At 32.7% G+C, this 22,859-nt stretch overlaps 1 protein-coding gene across 3 annotated transcripts; it reads left to right on the top strand.

Annotated features, from left to right (window-relative positions):
- The first annotated feature begins 5,731 nt into the window (after positions 1–5,731).
- scel (sciellin) lies at positions 5,732–22,211 on the top strand. 3 transcript variants are annotated; one of them, XM_056252192.1, is made up of 29 exons: positions 5,732–5,860; positions 8,454–8,501; positions 9,675–9,783; positions 9,961–10,023; positions 10,118–10,204; positions 10,578–10,613; positions 10,896–10,940; positions 11,038–11,097; positions 11,231–11,311; positions 11,564–11,617; positions 11,702–11,731; positions 11,814–11,885; positions 11,977–12,048; positions 12,222–12,275; positions 14,894–14,923; positions 16,066–16,128; positions 16,240–16,293; positions 17,393–17,422; positions 19,615–19,677; positions 19,807–19,860; positions 20,255–20,284; positions 20,367–20,435; positions 20,527–20,598; positions 20,826–20,882; positions 20,968–21,027; positions 21,120–21,188; positions 21,269–21,377; positions 21,646–21,748; positions 21,851–22,211. In XM_056252192.1, exons 2-29 carry the CDS (start codon positions 8,462–8,464, stop codon positions 21,865–21,867), a joined length of 1,683 nt encoding a protein of 560 aa, XP_056108167.1. In that variant the 5' UTR covers positions 5,732–5,860; positions 8,454–8,461; the 3' UTR covers positions 21,868–22,211. The 3 variants fall into 3 exon arrangements, with proteins under 3 accessions (XP_056108167.1, XP_056108168.1, XP_056108169.1); XM_056252193.1 differs by lacking the exon at positions 19,615–19,677 and adding an exon at positions 18,580–18,642; XM_056252194.1 differs by lacking the exon at positions 12,222–12,275.
- The last annotated feature ends 648 nt before the right edge of the window (positions 22,212–22,859 follow it).

Genomic DNA, 22,859 nt, shown 5'->3' with positions numbered 1-22,859 from the left:
TTCCAAAGTTGTTTGGATATCAACATTCTTCAAAATATTGTATTTTATGTTCAGCAGAGGAAAGAAAGTCATACAGATTTGGAATGGCATGAGGGCGAGTAAATTATGACAGAATTTTCATTTTTGGGTGAACTATCGGGGTAATGCAGCGCACAATGCACAATGTCAGCTTGTAACACAAAAATAAGCCCCATCATGTTAAATAATTTGCTCACACCAAAACATTAGTTTTGTTGTCAGAATGTGTTTCCGTGGATTATGTTACCTGCTGTTTCTAGGATTACCACTGAAGCACTCTTACCGGTGACTTGTTATTAAGGATGTAACCTTGGAGAGTGAATTGAAAATCATAACAACAACCACACAAAAAAAGATAACCCACAAATCTGAATATTGGGACTCGGAGTATGTGTTCCCATTGTGGAAATGAAGTGCACTTGGTTTTTATTGAATATGCAATTGTCCTTCAAATCCTCAAACAAAGTATGTTTTTTAAAAACCATACCAGCAGATACTAATATTAATGAAATAAAAAGCCACCTAAGTGTACAAGAGAGTATACACTTTCATGAATGTTTCTTAACACACTTAAATGCGCTTTGTAATAATGTGCTAGATGTACCTATTTACTGTACTTTGATGTGCTGACTAACATACTAATGCATAAAATACTTGATTCTAAAATTTTAACTGATATTACATTTAAACATTACATTTGTGACGTAGAGAACAACCGATTTCAAACCGCATTTTTGAGACTGTCTTTGATTCACTGCAGATTTAAGGAGAAAATACTCAGCAATTGTGTTGACTTATGAATTTGCACATGGTTTGTCTTAAAGCATATTAAAAACACTACATAGACATATAAACAACATCAAAAGCTTGATTTTCACCACAGGGGGACTTTAATATATTTTAATGTAAACTGCAATTGCATACATCACATAACATATTTTAGTTTACATAAATAGGCGTGTCTTGTCAGTAACCATAATTTCAAAGACATAAATAATTAAATTACATATAAATATGTACTTAAGTGGCTCAAAAAACCACTCTACAGTGCAGCTAATTGCACTTAATATAAATGGAAAGTTTAATTGCAATTAGCTCTTTCCCTGACAGCTTTTAAATAAAAAACAATTACATAAAGTTGCCAGCCACCGCCAGAAAATTTTGATATTTTTATGAAAAAATGTAATGGCCCCCAGATTATTTTGTTGTTTGAATATCAGAACATGCAATATATCAAAAGAAAGAACAGAGCCTCTGCTTTAAAAACAAAAACAAAAAAAACGTTTTATTCTAGCTTCATGCATTCTTCATCAACAATTGAATGTGGGTAAGTTTCACAAAAAAAAAAGCAATATATTGAACAAAAATCTGCAAGACTACATATTTATTTAAATTAACATACAAAATACCTCATCTTACATATAACAATACACAAATATAACAAATAATACAAGATACGTGGGGGAAAAAATGTTTCAAAATACATTTAAAATTGCCATTCGCTGAAGTACTGCTAAATATTTATTTTCTGAATGTAAAGAATTTTTTTACAATTTCTTAGAAATATTTATTTTTATCTCACCTCTTCCCTTCCCCTGTTCAATAGGAATTGAAATAAGAAACTGCAAACAAAACTTTCTCAATAATAGCTCATGAAATCACTAATGATAGACTATATAGCTGGCTGCGGACTAGTGACTTCATTACTGTCGATATGTGTAATGATGACTGGTGAAAAATATCCTGCTATAGAGACTCTTTTCCGCAGTGTTGGCAATTTGCATCACATATGGAAGATAATGCAAGATAATGCAAATAAACTGTATATAAACCTAACAAATCAAATAAGAGTCAAGTTACTACTGTGTGAACAGGTGATGCCTGGATCAGCCACTTCATATTTGAATGCAGAAAATCCACTAACCCAATGCTAGATGGAGCTGTTCTCTCTGGGATCTCCAGTTTGTGTGCATTCAAATTTAATGTTGCTTAAAGTTGATACAGGAAATCAGCTGCCTATAAAGAGGCTGACTGACACTCTGACTGACAAATAGCGTTTTGTATTTATATGTATTTATTTAAATACATGTCTTTGAAATACTGTCCATCCCTGACCCACTTCATTAGAGAAAGTACGATTTTCCACATATTCTCATTGTAACCCTAAGACTTTTCTCCTTGATATAAATTATGTACATCCGAATGTATGAAACAAAATAGAGACAGGACATGGATGTCCATAAAATAGGAAGAGCGAGAAAAAGATAATGTGAGAGGAACTGCACATGATGTAATAAGGTCAATGAATGTCCTCTGACTGGGGACATAACCCGAATACTGAGAGATGACATTTCCCTCCTCCCTTCACTGTGTCACACAGACAGACACTGGTTAGAGTTGTGTCAGCAGCACTGAAGTCATTTTGATCAACCTTATTCAGTAATGGTAGAGGTGAGACTGACAGAACATCTTCACCTGTGCAGGGAGTTTACTTCTGCCCAGTCAAAATGAATTCACTTTATTTTGTGGACAATGGTTGGACAAAAGATTTTCATCAAATGATATTTTAGATGAAAATTTACTTCTAACAACACAATATGCATTAAAATCTTAAAATTAAATATTTTTCTTAATGCAGAGAGCAGAAAAAGAATGTATACATTTATTGAATGTATAGAAATTCTTAAAATGTCACCACCGTAAATTATTGAATACAAATTTGACATGAACTGGAGAATTTTAATCAAAACCATTTTCTTTAATTTATTGCCCCATCTAGTGGTGAGAAACGTCAGTGTTAAGTTGAAAGAATGTGTATCTATCTATCTATCTATCTATCTATCTATCTATCTATCTATCTATCTATCTATCTATCTATCTATCTATCTATCTATCTATCTATCTATCTATCTATCTATCTATCTATCTATCTATCTATCTATCTAGTTTTGTGAAAGCCACATACTTAAAATAGCGACATTTTCAGCAGTGCATTATCATTTTAGGTTAAGAAAAACTAACTGAACATGTACGTGCTTTTCAATCCACTTCGTTTTTTGAGGCAAGTCACAAATTTAATTTGACTACATATTTAGTTTGTGACTGTACTGACATTAGCATTGCTGAATGAAGGATAAACCATTAAACCATAACCAAACCAACAACAGAAACTAATTTAATTTGCCAACCTAAGTGAACAATAAACATTAAATGGTCTTTGTCATTTTAACTTTTAATCTCAATTCAGTCCTATGGAAATGCTGCTAGAAAAATCCACCCATCCAGTTTTAGGTAATGCAACAAAAATGATACATGTACACAGTAAGAATGCAAACTGCAATTCTAAAGAACTATTTCCTGATTTAACCAAATGTTTGCTGGTGTAAATTAATGTATTTGGGGTGATTCAGTGATGTTAAATACTATTTTTGACGTGAATAAAACTAGTTAATTTAGTTTTTTTTTAATTGACATATTTGAGTGGAGTGAACACAATGGAATTAAGTTGCAATTGTGTTGTTTTAGCTCATTTTAATAAAGTAAATAAAGCAAGCAGCAAGCTTTTTTCCTTTCCTTCCTTTTTCCCTTTTATCTTGTTTTAAACCAAACACAATATTTCCTTAAATAAATACAATCATAGTATTAGCACTCCTCCAAATCTCGTATGTGCAAATATGAGTATTTTCATAGCCTAAAAATGTTTTGGTGTAACATAAGAAGCAGTTTTTTGTGTCATCAAGTTTTTGTATTGTCTTTTGCATATTACACACGTTAAAACTATTATGGGTGTGTGATGAATAGTGTCACACCCAACAGACTTCATATTTGCTGTCAGACATACTGTAGCTAAGGCTACTTTACCAAAGAGAGCTTCACCCACCCACAACAAAGAATAAACCTAACAAGCCACATGCTTCAGCAACAACACAACTATTAATTTAGAACCAGCCAATCAGGCCCAGATACATTATAGCCTATGTTCACTCATAAAAAAATAAAGGCTCCAAAATGGGGGGCTTGCAAAAAAGCAACAGAAGAACCATTTTTGGTTCCCCAAAATAACTTTTCAGTGAAGATTTTTCTTAGTGTGAAGAAATGTTAATAATCTGAAAAACCTCTGTACACTATATATAACCTTGTGCAATGGAAAGGTTCCATTTATGTTAAAAGCTTAAAAGGGATATATGTAAAATTCAGAAACCATTGTTATTAGCGACACCGGTGGCCGTTAAGTGAAATGCAGCCAGCAACTTATTGCTCGTGCTCGTGGCCTCGTGCACACACACTCCATTAGTGAGTGACGCGATAGCCTCGGTCAGCGCCCAAAATCATTCATATTATCAACATATCTACAAGAAACTACACGTGATTCAAGGCCCTGATATACTCACGATGAAGTTCTTGTTCATTCTTCGATTAGAAGTAAAAAGAAGTTGGAAATTCCTTTGCAGTGATGTAGTAGCCTACTGTACTGTCTGTTGTTTATATCGAACATCCTGATTCCTGACGCCGTAAATATTTGACGCCAGCTTGAGAAAACAGTTAAGAAAGCATCTGATCATAACTATGAGAATATGTTTGCTCAAGCTCTGCAGTTCACCGGCATCATGTTTACAGATGAGGTAATTAAAATGACACTATTTGAGACTATAATTATTCTATTTTCTTTGCATGACACATAAGTATAACAGTAGCCTACAGAATGTCTATTTCGGCATTATCCTTAAAATTGTGTAAAGCATTAATTTCCTGTGTGATTGAACAGAAGAGAGGCTCTTGAGAGTGAACTTCATTTCGATTTTCACGGCAAAAACGTCCCGAGTCATTACATGAAAATTCTTACATTTAGAGTCCCTAAAGGTTCTTCATGTTGGATTACACTGCAAAAAAAAAAACGAAAAAAAAAAAGTTTCTTACTTAGTATTTTTGTTTTGTTTCCAATCCAAATATCTAACAATTCTTATGTCAAGAAGCATTTAGGCCTACTATAAGAAATTATATCTTGTTTTCTGAAAAAAACTAAAAAAACAAATTTAAAAAAGGTTATTTTTCTTACCCCATTGGCAGATAGTAATTGTGCTTGTTTTAAGCAAAAACACGCAATTTATGATATAATTTCGTCTTATGTCATTTAACTTCTCTAGTAAATGCTTCTTGATTTAAGAATTTTTTAGATAGTTGGACTGGAAACAAGACAACAATACTAAGTAAGAAAAGCATTTTTTTTTTTTTGCAGTGAATAAAGAACCTTTATTTTTAAGACTAGGCAAACACTACACAAAACCTTTACAACATAACTCTGACTTCCACAGCTGTTAAAAGGTTTTGACACAACCTTTTAAGAGGGAATAATAAATAATAATGATTTTGCACACCTGCTAACAATTAAGGCTCTGAATAGTTTTATAAAGTTACAGTTCGGAACTACAATAATTGCTGGCAAAATATGTAACTAAATAAACATTTAGAATGACAGACTTTTGAACTTTTAAACCCTAAGAACAACACCACAAACATTTTTTTTCTCTCTGTCTTATCTTGACATTGAAGGTTGTAATGGCGCCTTTCACATAGTTTCTTAAGACAGACAATTGGCTATGTCCCAAAGACATTCATTACTTAGTGCCTTTTCATCATTCCCAGCTGACCTCATAAAACACACCCCTACTGTAAACTGCGTTGACATTGCTGTGCTGACAGTTCAGGTTCAGTTGCTCTCGTATGAAGCCACACCTTTCACTGGTCCTTCCCTACCCATGTCAAATATGTAAGAGGGGAAGAGCAGTAAACGGTATATTATTCTCATCAGAACTCTCACATCCTACGCACCTGAAATACCAAGGTATGATTGTACACACTATAGGAATCTCTTGATTCTGTTCTAGTTATATATGTCAATCATTTTCATGGTTAATATTTGTATACTTTTTGTTTCTAAAATCAAAGGGGTTTTATGTTAACAGTGTGAGTGGCGTAGGTTTGATTTTGACATTGGTGGGGACGGGGACATCAATATATAAATATATTTTAAGTTTTGATCGAAATTATTGCTAGGGATATATCAGTGTCACTGGATATTGGTAGGGACACGTCCCTAGCGTCCCTACTAAATTCTACGCCCCTGGATCTTACTAAAATATCTTAATTCAATTGGATTCTCTTGTCATATGGATGTATGTACAGAATGTGAACAGATAATTAAATGTTGTGTTGAGTATTTCGCAGGGCACTTTACTAAAACAGTGTTCAATGTCAAGGTGGATTTGAAGACCATGACATTGTCTCAGATTATTGCTTTTTCAAAATAAAACTAGAATAGAGGTTTTTGTCATAAAAGAGGGACAGTGAGTTTCTGCTCAAATTAGAATTCAAATCTACACAGAATGTTAGTAGTTCCTGGACAAATATTTTATTTAAACAAAAATGCAGTAAAAACAGCAATATTGCCAAATATTATTACAAATTAAAAGAACTGTTTTCTATTTAAAGATATCTTAAAATGTCATTTATTTCTGTAATGGCAAAGCTGAATTCTCAGAATCATTTCCATAGTATTCATTTATATATAGTTTAATCTTACCACGAATGTTTGAATGGTTAAAATGTTAAGCAGCAAAAATTGTTTTCAACATTGATAATAATAATATTAAGAAAAGTTCACTGAGCAGCAAATGCAGACTGATTTATTCAGTTATTCAGTATGTGACACTGAAGACTGGAGTAATGATGCTGAAAATTCAGCTTTGCATCACAGGGAGAAATTACATTTAAAGATATATTTAAATTAGGGCTGTGCAAAGATTAATTGCGATTAATTGTGTTTACATAATATATTTGTGTGTGTTGTGTATAAATATTTTGTATATATAAATACACGCACATGCATGTATATATTTAAGAAAATGTGTTATTCATATATAAAATATTTATATTTATATATAATATAGATTATGTATTTATATTAGGGCTGTCAAATGATTAATCACGATTAATCACATCCAAAATAAAAGTTTTTTTACATAATATATGTGGGTGCACTGTGTATAATTATTTTGTATATATATAAATACACACACATGCATGTATATTTAAGAAAAAAATATTATTTATATATAAAATATTTATATTTATATATAATATAAATTATATATAAATCTATATACAGTATATACATGAAAATATTTCTTAAATATATACAAGCATGTGTGTATTTATATATATAAAATAATTATACACAGTGCACCCACATATATTATGTAAAAAAAACTTTTATTTTGGATGTGATTAATCACGATTAATCATTTGACAGCCCTAATTTATATTATATACAGTATTTACGTGCAAATAGTTCTTAAATATATACATGCATGCATATGTATTTATATATACAAAATAATTATACACAGCACACACACATATATTATGTAAACACAAACTTTTATTTTGGATGCCTTTAATCGCAATTAATCTTTGCACAGCCCTAATTTAAATATTAAACATTTAAATTTCACAATATCACAGTTTTTACTGTTTTTTTGCTTGATGTGTTTAATGTTTTGGTTGTTTTGTTTTGGTCAACTTTGGTTGACAGGTCTGTGTGTATATATATACAGAATATTATTTTTTTGAAAAATATTATGCATGCATGTATGACTAACTTTTAGAGACTACACTATATATATATATATATATATATATATATAGTGTAGTCTCTAAAAGGTATCCATACATAAGATGCATGCAATATATATATATATATATATATATATATATATATAGTAGGCTAGTTTCTAAAAGTTAGTCAGACATGCATGCATAATATTTTTCAACAAAAATAAATAAATTATATATATATATATATATATATATACATATATAAATATATATATACATATATAAAGAATTGGTAAAGAGCTGTTTAAAATAGTTTTGTAGCATGTCCATGAGTAAAAAATATTTAACGTCAGCTACCCAAATATGAAGAAAATATAAAAATATTTTTCACTCCCCCCCCACCCCCTACTTTTTACAATTATAACCTTTGCTACATAAAATCCATCGAAACCTCTCAGCTGATGTTGTTAATTGCAATACATCTGACGTTTCTTTTCAAAACATGAGAAGTTGCTATGGATTCAGTGGCAGGTGTTTGAAGGGTGTGTCTCTACAGGGATCAGGACAGACTAGTTTTGGGTGTTTCCAGGGAGGTATGAAGTGAAAGGACAATGCTACATCAACACTAGGAATGGAATGTACTAACCAGAATTGTGAAATTATGCATTTTATGAACATGATGCTGCACTGACACACTCATTATGTCTTTTCTGGTCGCACCATCTTGTGGATAGTAGCCTATTAGTATGTATGATATATGCAGAAGTGACTACACTGTATCCACTGCAAACGTAATAATATGTTTCAATTCCATCTTACAGCGTAAACCATGTCTTTCACTGGAAAACCATACAGTAAGGTCCAAACAGGTGAGAATATGCATTAAAATGACATCTTAATTCGATAATCCACTTTAGACATACTAACTATAAGTAACTTTGCAACTAAAGTTACTTGTCAACTAGCAGTCATTAGAGTATTAGTAGACTGTCTGCTTAATATCTGCTAACACTTTATTTTGATGCTCCCCAACAGACATTCAACTGACTATGTCTGTAACTTTGCAACTACATGTCAGCTTATTCTACTAACCCGAACCCTAAAACCAACAGTATACTACACTCTACTAATACTCAAATGAGAGTTAGTTGACATGTAGTTGCAAAGTTACTTATAGTTAGTAGAATGTCAAAAGTGGACCATCGAATTAAAGTGTAACCCATTGTTCTTAAAGGAACACGCCATGTTTTTGTGACTTTAGCTTATTCACCGTATCCCCCAGAGTTAGATAAGACCATATATACCCTTCTCATTTCCGTGCGTCCCGTAACTCTGCCTGACGCAACCGCCGCTAGTCTAGCTTAGCACAAATACTGGAGGTAAACGGCTCCATCTAGCATACTGCTCCCAATAAGTGACAAAATAACGCCAACATTTATAGTCACAATGTGTACAAATAACAAGGTCACATGAGACACAGCCATCTTCTAACCGTATACATACTGGCAACTATATTCTCAGAAGGCGAAGCACTGCTACTTGGGCGGCGTGATTAGCGCAACACCTAAAAAGCACCATTGTTACTTCTGTCAACAAAACCAACGTGACTAGCTAGCTCAAATCTAGCTAGCTCCGCCCAAGTAGCAGTGCTTCGCCTTCTGAGAATATAGTTGCCAATATGTATACGGTTAGAAGATGGCTGTGTCTCATGTGACCTTGTTATTTGTACACATTGTGACTATACAAATCACAACATGTAAATAGGAAAATGTTGGCGTTATTTTGACACTTATTGGGAGCAGTATGCTAGCTGGAGCCATTTACTTCCTGTCTTTGTGCTAAGCTAGGCTATGGGTGGGTGCGTCAGACAGAGTTACAGCACGCACCGAGATGAGAAGGGTATGTATGGACTTATCTAACTCTGGGGGATGCGGTGAATAAGCAAGCTAAAGTCCCAAAAAGTCGGAGTGTTCCTTTAATATATCATACGTACAGCCATAATCAAGTCATTTTATTTGCCTAATACTTTTTGTTGAAAACAGGTACGACTTCAAGTACTGCTAAAGCAGTAGAGGACAGCAAAAAGAAAGCATCCCTGCTGAAGGACAATAGCTGGATCAGGGCAAATGTGAACGAGGACAAACAAGTCGAGTGAGTTTTCAACACATTCATCAATGGACCGCAAACTAGATAGATAAAACTTGTTTAACACCTCTCCTCTGTAATATGGATGTAAATCTTTCAGATGCTTTTTGTCAATGGGATTTATGTGTGTCTGACAGACTAAACATCTGACGAGATGAATTTGTGTTTCCCATTTCCCAACAGAAACGACCCGAACTTTGGCAAAACTGTTCTGAGCCGTTACAAGTCCAACGAAAACCTTGTCAGGTAGTTAATCTCGTCTTAACACTTTTGTGTGTATGTCCCACATGTTGACATAAAAAAAATGAATATGAGATCCTTTTTTTTTTTTTTCACAAAGCCCTCAAGATAAAACTAGCAAAACCGAGAGCAAAACCACCACCGTCACCACTTCACCAGGTACCTCTGTCCAAGCTCTCTCTAAAAGGTAATGCACTGCTGAAGATGCACGTATCACTTTCATACAGTACATTAAACACATTACCAAGTTTACAAATGTGCATTAGAATTACACAGTGCATAACAATACTCACTCTTATGGAAACCCATTAGCGACACATAAGAAAAAAACAATCATGCTTTGGTAAATCATCATTTTGATATAAAAAGTTATATAATTATGAGCTAAAAAGTCAAAATGATGAGATACTAAGTAGAAATTATGAAAAAATTCATATGACTTAAGTTGAAATCTTGACATAAATGTAGAAGAAATGGGCTTCCATGATATGGTGCTTTGTAAAAAGTTTATGTGATAAAATTAGATCAAAGAGTCTTATGTGATTGTTTTCATTGTGCAGGTTTGGTGGCAGCCAGGACAAGCTGAATGAAACCAGGTAAAATATACACATAATTCACAACTTTAAACTGTTAATGTTTAAATCTGTCTCTGTACTTAATTTAGAAAAATAATGAAGTGGAAAGTACAACACAACAATACGTACTACAGTACGATAATGCTTAATCTGTTGAAGAACATGGACTTACATTTACAATATGATTAGTCACCCATGTTTGCTGTATTTGAAACATGTCTGTAAGAGTGAATTTAAAGCCAAAAATGCTGGGAATTTAAAACATTTTAAGAGCTCAATCATCTTTCCAACCCAACCCTACAGAACCACAGGAACTAAAACAACTGTGAGAACACAGCCAAGGACAAGGTAAAGCCTTTGGTTAAATGACTGATTGAATGAATCAAGACTAGCTTCTTACAAAACTGATTTTTGCTTCATACAAAACTGATGATTGCTCTTTCAGCACTTCTACAACAATAATCAATGGTTCAAAGATTACCGAGACAACCGTCTCCACTACAAAGTAAGATACTAAGAGGATATCATAATGGCAGATCAGTCATAACTATTTCACACTATATTCATCTTTACTTGTATGTAATGAATGACAAGGTCAGCTTTAACTATTCTAAACTGTGTTGTCTTCTTATCCTCAGGCAGGATGTGGTGAAATCATTTACCAAGTCTGAAACAATCACTGATAAGGGCCTGGCAGCTTTAAAGACCAAGACTTCTGGGTAAATCAGATCAGGCTGATTTTTTTTTTATATAACAAAATATTAAAGCAACTTTGATATTCAAATGAATGCTTTTCATACAAATAAAAAAAAAACATTTGGTCCCACTTTATATTAAGTGGCTTTACGTACTATGTACTTACATTGAAATGAATAATTTAATGAAATTCATATCCAATTGTGCCTTAAGTGTGCAAAAGTATCCTAATACTTTTCATTATGTCTCACTGCACATGTTATATGTTCCTAAAGTGACTACAAGACTGAGGTCATTACTGTGAAGTCATCAAAGGACACTGTTGATGGGTGAGTGACATAGATTATATAGGAAACACAATCATATAATTAAATTAAATAATTAAATCTATAATACTTTTTTTTTTAAACTAGACCCCCTTCACCTCTCAAGACCACCACTAGGTACAGTAACAGCATTGCTTATTGCTGACTAAACTGAACAAATGTGGCTACTTTCTTAACCTCTTATTAACTTCAATTCTAGCATCAAAACCTACACCAAGGAGGATGTTTCACCAACTAAAACAACATCATCTTCTGTCCGATCCACAAAGAGGTGAGATCCTGAAAGATAATTCCAAGTAAACGCTTGTAAATCCTTTTCATTCACTGTAAGACAAAGAACATCACTGAATGCTTTTCTACAGCACTGAGGATCAACTGTTTGACACTCTCATACCAACGCCGATCAAGTCATCCTACACAAAACCTGATAGCAGGTATGTGGCGTTTGCATATTTATGAACTAAACAACTTAAACAACATCCTATTCATTTAATTTTAATCAGAATATCAACCTCATCATGCCACAAGATTCTGTAGTCCAACAAGTGATACTAAAAGATCTAGTGTTTATTGCAGAAAATAATACACTTGTTATGTGTCTTTAAAGTGACTACAAGACTGAGGTGGTTACGGTGAAGTCATCAAAGGACATCACTGATGTGTGAGTGTCATAGATCAGGGCTTCTACAATGAAGGGTCACGACCCACAAATGGTGGACAGTGGGGGAAAACGTGCTAAATACAATTAGTCAAATGCAACCTTCAACTTTCAGCCTTGTGAAAAATAAGCGTGCTTAATTGTATTCAATGTGCACTTACTTTAATATTTTAAAGTATAGTAAGTACTTAGAATCTTAAAAGTATATTTAAAAAAACTGTGCTTGAAGATAATATAATATTAATGAAATAAAAAGCCACTCATTCGAAGAGAGTAGCTATACTTTTAACACACTTAATTAAACCTTTAAAAAGTGCACTTTGTAATAGAGTCCAATTAAAAGTTTTACTTTAAAATACATTTTAAATCATGATTTAATAATCTTTTGTCATTCTTTAAAACTTCAACATCATTGTTTCAAACATGAAATTACAAATTTAAAGACATGGCATACAAATTTCATTAGAAATGACATTAAAGTATATTTTAGTTTACCAAATACTTTTCAGTACATTCGGCAGTACACTTTAACCATATTTCAAAGACTGTAGAAATAATTATGAAATTACATATAAAGATGTACTGAAGTCGTACGTAAATGGGTCAAAAAACGACTCTAAAGTTCAGCTAATAGCATCGAATATAATTTTAAATTAGAATACATTTTTATTTATTATATATTTCAGTTAACATGCATTTAAGTGTCTGAAAACATTACGTTCAGTTCACTCTCAAGTATATTCTTTTAACCCCATAAGTTGCACAGGCCCGCCGGCCCGCCATAGCCATTACATATAAAAAACAGTAATATCCTATACTAAACCTAAACTAATATTGACAAGCTATATATCATTTGATTTTCAAAATAAATGACAGAAGAGCCGTAATCTCAATTTGCAGCAAGGCGTGTTAAGACCTTTATTTTGAAATAGTGATGAACATGAAAATCATGAAAGATTGGTAGAAACCTCAGATTGTTTTCATGCCAATAGTTCAAAAGATAACATCCATTAAATTTTTTTAGAAAAAAAGGTCTGAAAATGTTTTAAATATAAAGAAAAAAATTATAGATTCACCATTTGTGATGTGGCAGCCAGCGAGCTATAATAACACACATGCATGTTATTTTTATGTGATTATTGAGGTTGAATTCATATCAAAATATGCCAAACTTACCTTACTACTTCTGAATATGATGCCTACTTCATAAATTGTGGAAATAATGGTTCAGATCACTCAAAACACATATGGAAATGGAGCGTCCTTATATGGGCAGTAATGGAGTCTGGTTGTCATCTAGTGAACAAGTTTGGTACTGCGCCCAAACAAAATCTTACTGAAAGCTCATGTTTTGAGATATCAACCTAAAATTCGAAACACAACTTGTTCAGAGTTTTGGCTTTGATTTTCTTGCAGTTTTAGAGTCCACCAGGTTTAAAAAAAATATATATATTATATAAAATATGAATAATTAAATTTTTACATTTTCATAAACTCAAACTTCTATAACTTTTTTTCTGTTTCAATTTCTTAATTTATTTCACTTCTAAAATCTGCCAAATGTCTTCTTTAAAACAAGACCAATCTTACATATTTATTCCAAAGCATTCTTGAATTACAACCATTTAAGTTCGGATTGTGCATTTTCATGTTTATTCAAAAAAAGGGGGCGCGACACTTAAGAGGTTAAGTATTATTTATGTAATCAGTAATCTTCTTTTCTTCGCAAGGGCAAACATAAATAAAATTACAAAAACTTCTTCCATATATTGTTATCTACATTTAGAAACCAAAATGGTAAAATGTTTTAGCTTATGTAATGTTAATAACTTTTGATATTCTTGTGCCTATACAGTTCATATTAATAATAATGAATTTCAGTGTTTGATTTTAAAGGGATAGTTCACCCAAAAATGAGAATTCTGTCAGTAATTACTCACCCTCATCATGTTGTTCCAACCCCGTAAGACTTTCGTTCATCTTCGGAACACAAATTAAGATATTTTTTATAAAATCTGAGAGCTGGATCACTCCTCCATAGGCTTTTATGTAATTGAAACTTGCCGGCCTAGAAAGTTAGTAAAGACAATGTTTAAAATAGCCCAAGTGACTACAGTGGCTCAACTTTAAGTTAATCAAGCGTCGAGAATACTTTTTTGTGCGCAAAAAAACGAAATTAACGACTTTATTCAACTATTTATTTTTTTTCTGTGTGGGCCTCTGAGTGAGTTCATGTAGTGTAACAGCGCAGCGCTTCTGAGTTGTACGTCAGAATGTAAGCCGAAGCCTATGGAGGAGTGAGACAGCTCTCAGATTTAATCAAAAATATCTTCATTTGTGTTCCGAAGATGAACGAAAGTCTTACGGGGTTGGAACAACATGAGGGTGAGTAATTACATACAGAATTTTCCTTTTTAGGTGAACTATCCCTTTAAGGACATTTTTGTGTACTGTTAAACAGTAATCTATTTCGGTATACTGTGTCGTGTCACTACGTGTGTGTGTGTGTAAAATCTGAAATGATCTCATAATTACATTATTATCTTTAGTGTGTGTGTGTGTGAGATTGTTTTACATTTTATGTGTGTATTAACACTGAAACTATAATTCATTTTGTCTAGACCAACTTCACCTCTCAAGACCACCTCAAGGTACAGTAACTACAGCATTGCTGACTAACCAGAAAATAACATGGATCCAGATTGCTGACTAACCTGAAAAATGTGGCTTCTATCTTAAACTTTTAACAATTTCATTCACAGCATTAAAACCTACACCAAGGAGGATATTTCACCAGCTAAAACAACATCCTTCTCCACAAAGAGGTGAGAACCTGAAAGATTGTTCACATCACAATTGTTATATTTATTGCAAAAAATAATGCAGTGCAAGGAACTGAACTTTCATTTAGAGACTGAAATGTTGCTCACTGTAAATGTTATGTGTCTGTAAAGTGACTACAAGACTGAGGTGGTTACTGTGAAGTCATCAAAGGACATCACTGATGTGTGAGTGTCATAGATCAGTTCTTCTACACTGAAGGGTCACGACCCACAAATCTCGAGTATTGTATGTAATTTCAAATATAGTTAAAGTGTACTGCCGAATGTACTTGTATGTCATGTATTAAATATATTTGTAATTACACATTTGTAATGATGAAGTTACAATTAAGTAATGTCAAATAACACACTACAGTTAAAATTATAATCAATTACTTTACATGAACTTTAGTATGTTAGTCAACACATCAAAATAAGTGTAGTAAAAATAAGTGGACTTTAAAGTAAAGCTTTTTCTTTTGACATTATTACAAAGTGCACTTTTTTAAAGTGCCCATAAGTGTGTTAAGAAACAGTCATGAAAGTACATCTAAGTGGTGTTTATTTATTTCATTGATTTTAAATTATCTGAAAGTACAGTTTTTAAAAAATATATACTTAAAGATTTGAAGTACAAGTGCACATTCAATACAATAAAACACACTTTTTTTTGACAAGGGTAATGCTACTATTTTTGCATATTCTTTGGCCTATACTGTTCGTGGTAAAAGTAATAAACTTGGACGTTTGATTTTAAGGGTATTTTGTACTAAACCCTTTTGTTGTGTTTTGTGTATGTATTAAAATTAAATCTATAATTCATTTTGTCTAGACCAACACCTCTCAAGACCACCTCAAGGTACAGAAAACACAGCATTGCTGACTAACCAGAAAAAAACATGGATCCAGATTGCTTACTAATTTTGAAAAATGTGTCTTCTCTCTTACCCTTTTAACAATTTCATTCACAGCATTAAAACCTACACCAAGGAGGATGTTTCACCAGCTAAAACAACATCCTTCTCCACAAAGAGGTGAGAACTTGAATTGTTATATTTATTGCAAAAAATAATGCAGTGCAAGGAACTGAACTTTCATTTAGAGACTGAAATGTTGCTCACTGTAAATGTTATCTGTCTATAAAGTGACTACAAGACTGAGGTGGTTACTGTGAAGTCATCAAAGGACATCATTGATGTGTGAGTGTCATAGATCAGTTCTTCTACACTGAAGGGTCACGACCCACAAATCTCCTACATGTCTATCCTGATGGGTCACTGACAACAGAGACAAAACAATACTAAATGCAAATAATAAAATGCAGCTAACCACACACTCACTCACAGGTAGAATAGCAAAATAAATAGGTTTAATCAAATTTTAAAAGGGAGGAGAAAAGCTTCCGATATCTTCTGTCAACATTCTCAATTTTCCAACAAATATCTACTTATCCCTTGTGAAAAAAGAGCAATGTCTTTGGAAACAATATACTTTAAAAGTATAAACTTGTGTGAACTGTTTTCAAACACTTAATTACGTGTTAATAGCAATTTAATGAAAATGCATTGTACTTCATTTATATCAAATGCAATTAACTGAACTTTAGAGTATTTTTTGACCCACGTAGGACTTGAGTACATCTTATGTAATTGCAAATACAGTTAAAGTGTACTGCCGAATGTACTGGTATGTCATGTATTTAAATATATTTGTATGATGAAGTTACAATTTAGTAAGTTTCAAATATTAACTTTAAATGTAATATCAAATAATACAAAATTATAAGTACTTTACATGAGCTTTAGTATGTTAGTCAACACATCAAAAAAGTGTAGTTCTTTAAAACATGACAAGATTATGAAAAGATAATGATTTAAAATATGCTTTAAAGTAAATCTTTTTATTTGACTACTACAAAGTGCACTTTTTAAAAGTGTGTTAAGAAGCAGTCATGATAGTACATCTAAGTGGTGTTTTATTTAATTAATTTCTATATTATCTAAAAAGTACAGTTTTTTAAAATATACTTTTAAGATTTGAAGTACAAGTTCACATTCATTTCAATAATTCACACTTCTTTTTCACAAGGGTAATGTTAAAAAATGTTTTGCATATTTTTTGGAATATACAGTTTATGGTAAAAGTAATAAACTTCTGTGTTTGACTTTTAAGGATATTCTGTCCTAAACCACTGTAGTAGAAAATTTAACCAACTAAATTTCAAAACAATCTCTTAATTCAGTTGTTGTTGTGTTTTGTGCGTTTATTTAACTGAAACCTGTAATTCATTTTGTCTAGACCAACTTCACCTCTCAAGACCACCTCAAGGTACAGTAACTACAGCATTGCTGACTAACCAGAAAATAACATGGATCCAGATTGCTGACTAACCTGAAAAATGTGTCTTCTCTCTTAACCTTTTAACAATTTCATTCACAGCATTAAAACCTACACCAAGGAGGATATTTCACCAGCTAAAACAACATCCTTCTCCACAAAGAGGTGAGAACCTGAAAGATTGTTCACATCACAATTGTTATATTTATTGTAGGGATGCAGCGATATGAGCATTTTGGCTGATACGATAATTGTTTATACTTGAAAGCTGGTAACCGAGATATTGGCCGATAAATCTAAATCCAAATTTTTTTATAATTTTTATGTTTTTTTACAAAAACAAAAGTCTCATCATTAAGAGCCATGTCCCAAGCACACAATTATAATGTTTTCGTTATAATTTCATGTTGCTTATACGACAGACTTGCACATGTTTCACTGTATTTTCCTTTTTTTAAGTGATTCCAGTCATATTTCAAGCAATTCAAAACCATCATGCCGAACATTGTGTATCTGAACTGAAGTGTCTCAGCTGAAGGAAATAATAAAAATAATTATCGGCTTTAATATATCGGCCAAAATTCCTTATCTGGCCGATAACGATAACATTAATAATCGGCTGATACCGATACGGTGGCCGATATATCATGCATTCCTACTTTATTGCCGAAAATAATGCAGTGCAAGGAACTGAACTTTCATTTAGAGACTGAAATGTTACTCAGTGTAAATGTTATGTGTCTGTAAAGTGACTACAAGACTGAGGTGGTTACTGTGAAGTCATCAAAGGACATCATTGATGTGTGAGTGTCATAGATCAGTTCTTCTACACTGAAGGGTCACGACTCACAAATCTCTTGTATGTCTATTTTTTGCATATTGTTTGGCCTATACAGTTTATGGTAATAGTAATAAACTTGGATGTTTGATTCTAAGGGTATTTTGTCCTAAACACTTTTGTTGTGTTTTGTGTATGTGTTAAAATCAAATCTGTAATTCATTTTGTCTAGACCAACACCTCTCAAGACCACCTCAAGGTACAGTAACTACAGCATTGCTGACTAACCTGAAAATAACATGGATCCAGATTGCTGACTAACCTGAAAAATGTGTCTTCTCTCTTAACCTTTTAACAATTTCATTCTCAGCACTAAAACCTACACCAAGGAGGATGTTTCACCAGCTAAAACAACATCCTACTCCACAAAGAGGTGAGAACTTGAATTGTTATATTTATTGCAGAAAATAATGCAGTGCAAGGAACTGAACTTTCATTTAGAGACTGAAATGTTGCTCACTGTAAATGTTATGTGTCTGTAAAGTGACTACAAGACTGAGGTGGTTACTGTGAAGTCTTCAAAGGACATCATTGATGTGTGAGTGTCATAGATCAGTTCTTCTACACTGAAGGGTCACGAGTACATCGTATGTAATTTCAAATATAGTTAAAGTGTACTGCCGAATGTACTTGTATGTCATGTATTTAAATATATTTGTAATTACACATTTGTAATGATGAAGTTATAATTAAGTAATGTCAAATAACACACTACAGTTAAAATTATAATCAATTACTTTACATGAGCTTTAGTATGTTAGTCAACACATCAAAATAAGTGGAGTTCTTTAAACTATAACAAGATTATTAAAGCATAATGATTTAAAATGGACTTTAAAGTAAAGCTTTTTCTTTTGACATTATTACAAAGTGCACTTTTTTTAAGTGCCCATAAGTGTGTTAAGAAACAGTCATGAAAGTACATCTAAGTGGTGTTTATTTATTTCATTGATTTTAAATTATCTGAAAGTACAGTTTTTAAAAAATATACTTGAAGATTTGAAGTACAAGTGCACATTCAATACAATAAAACACTTTTTTTTTTTTGACAAGGGTAACTAATGTTACTATTTTTGCATATTCTTTGGCCTATACTGTTCGTGGTAAAAGTAATAAACTTGGACGTTTGTTTTAAAGGGTATTTTGTCCTAATTTTGTTGTGTTTTGTGTATGTATTAAAATCAAATCTATAATTCATTTTGTCTAGACCAACACCTCTCAAGACCACCTCAAGGTACAGAAAACACAGCATTGCTGACTAACCAGAAAAAAACATGGATCCAGATTGCTGACTAACCTGAAAAATGTGTCTTCTCTCTTAACCTTTTAACAATTTCATTCACAGCATTAAAACCTACACCAAGGAGGATGTTTCACCAGCTAAAACAACATCCTTCTCCACAAAGAGGTGAGAACCTGAAAGATTGTTCACATCACAATTGTTATATTTATTGCAAAAAATAATGCAGTGCAAGGAACTGAACTTTCATTTAGAGACTGAAATGTTGCTCACTGTAAATGTTATGTGTCTGTAAAGTGACTACAAGACTGAGGTGGTTACTGTGAAGTCATCAAAGGACATCATTGATGTGTGAGTGTCATAGATCAGTTCTTCTACACTGAAGGGTCACGACCCACAAATCTCCTACATGTCTATCCTGATGGGTCACTGACAACAGAGACAAAACAATACTAAATGCAAATAATAAAATGCAGCTAACCATATAATCATGCATAGATAGAAGAGCAAAATATATTGGCTTCCTATATCTTTTGTTTGAATTCTTAGTTTTCCTGCAAATGTCTATATATCCCTTGTGGGAAAAAAGTAAATAAAAAGTTTGTTCATTATATGATTTTAAGGATATTTTGAATTATTTAATATCTATCTATTAGAAACAATATCTTAATTCAGTTGCTGTTGTTGTTGTTTTTTGCTGTTTTGTGTGCGTGTTAAACTATATCCTATCATTCTTTTTATCTAGACCCCCTTCACCTCTCAAGACCACCACAAGGTACAGTAACAGCATTGCTTATTGCTGACTAAACTGAACAAATGTGGCTACTCTCTTAACCTCTTATTCATTTCAATTCTAGCATCAAAACCTACACTGAGGATGTTTCACCAACTAAAACAACATCATATTCTCTCCGATCCACAAAGAGGTGAGATCCTGAAAGATAATTCCAAGTAAACGCCTGTAAATCCTTTTCATTCACTGTAAGACAAAGAACATCACTGAATGCTTTTCTACAGCACTGAGGATCAACTGTTTGACACTCTCATACCAACATCAATCAAGTCATCCTACACAAAACATGATGGCAGGTATGTGGCATTTGCATATTTATAAGGTGTGAACCCATTTTTGGCGAGTTTGACATTTGCTGTGGCCTTTAAGTAGATTAACCAGTCTTATGACTGCCAGGATAAAAACACAAAAGCAGGTGCTCATTCGTGTGTCGATTCTTAGTCAGAGCTTACAACTTTACATTAGAGCTTCACTCTCAGTGCAGTAGTGTTTACTGTATCATGGATTTTTATCGTTCCTACAGTCACGAGGATGTATCGGTCTCCAAAACCACCAGAACTGTGTATTCAACAAATGACAGGTAGGATGGTGTTTCGTATTTAAGCATCTTTGCCTGATACGTTATATGTTGTTTGTTACACTTCTCTATCTTTTTAAATGCATAGAAATGAGTGGAGTACTGTCACAAGTCCTTCTTACACCAGATCATCATTCACAGAGAGCAGGTTCGACAAATGTCTTGTCAGTTAAACATTACAAGAATCACTGATTAGATTGGATGGGGTTTGTAGACTTAGTCATGTCATTTTGTCCACAGGCCCGTTGATTACATATCTGACTCCATCACATCCAAAACCTCTACAACTGTGTACACATCACCGGAAAGGTATGGAAACGGAATTGAATTATGCCAGAGTTTGATGCCATGTGTCGTGCACTTGCGAAATGCTTTTCACTTTATTGCAGGACAGTGAGCTCAAAGGACATTTGCACATACTGCCAAAAAAACATGTTCACAGATGAAAAGATGATTCTGGATGACATGAATATAAACTGTCATGCACGTTGTTTCAAGGTTCGTTTTTTTTTTTTAAACTCATATTAAGCATATTAAAAATATCAATATTTATGAAAATGATATGAATATGGAATATGAAAGTTTTAATGTTACTAATGAAATGTATTAAAATTTTAACAAAAATTCTCTTTTTATATTGTTACTTATCAACTAAAATGGTTTTCATACTTATTTTCTTATAATAATTTGAATTCAAGAATTTATAAAGATTTTTTTTATTCAAGAAAAAGAATTTTAAAAGTATTATTATTATTTGTATTATTAGTGCGGGGTGTGTAACTCGTCTCTGGGACACCTGAAGGCCGGGGACAGCTTATGGGTCTACCGTCGTGCAGTTTACTGTGAGAGTTGCTTTGGTGTCACTAGGGGTAAGAAGACTATACACTCTACTATTTTTTTTTTTTTCATTTCATTATTCTGAAACATACTACCAATATACTTGCTAAATGAATCAAACGTTTGTTTTACAGGCAAATGGATCAGCTGAGACTACATTTACCATTCATTAAGTGATTTTAAGAAAGAGATGGCAAATGAACTAGCCTTTAACAAAACTTTCCCATAGCTCTGATTTGGACTCGGGTATTTGAAGTGCATTTTTGGTGGTGGACTTCTGTCTGATTATAGACTTTGGGGCATTTATTAATTGCATTGATTGCCATACTTCCCTGATGATGTGACAAGCATCTCATCTAATTACTAAAATAAGATTAATATTTTAAAATAAGAATAATCATATGCTCGAATGTGATGATACATGTTTTACTTTGTGTTTTGAGTTGCTTTATTGTACTTTTTTGTCACTATTGTTAATTAAAGAATTATAAGCTATGATGATAAGAAGCCTTCTGTTAGTTTTCTTCTGATTGTTTTTATTGTTCAGAATCCGGTTGAGCGTCATTCCAGAGAATAGTCATGCAGTACCTTTCACTGCTATAATGAATATGCTTCTGTTGGAAGTATCTAAGGTATTTATATTAAAGAGACTTGCAGACTTTAAGAAATATGCTATGATCAAGACCAGACACTTAAATTTATAACTCATGACAGGATTCCTAAGAGGATACAAATAAAGAGCTAAACTTAGCCATTGCTCAGTAAAATACTGAGAGAGTCTGCTTACATGAGAGGGTCAACTTGAAGTTCATTTTGATGTTATTAAAGTCTTTTATGTTAATATCCAGATACCTATAATTTTGTCAAACAGGGTGGAATGTTTTAGAGGAAGACGAACCAACCAAACATCAAAACACCACAGAATGCTTTAAAACAATAACTTGTGGTGTTGTTTTTCCACCAAAAATGGTGTCAATTAAAAAGTGCACGTCCTGGGGGATGACAACAGTAATGAAGAGACTTTTGTAAGTTTAGGGATTTTACAAAGTTTTACAGGATTGAAATTGATTTTGAGTGTTTTAAAGATGTTTTAAAATGTTTTTGAAAGAAGTCTCTTATGCTCAACAAGGCTGCATTTATGAT

Source organism: Rhinichthys klamathensis, unplaced genomic scaffold, assembly GCF_029890125.1.
Source record: "Rhinichthys klamathensis goyatoka isolate OS25496 unplaced genomic scaffold, OSU_Roscu_1.1 h1tg000093l_1, whole genome shotgun sequence".
Classification (NCBI taxonomy): Eukaryota; Metazoa; Chordata; class Actinopteri; order Cypriniformes; family Leuciscidae; genus Rhinichthys; species Rhinichthys klamathensis.
This window is presented reverse-complemented; position numbering and strand designations above follow the sequence as displayed.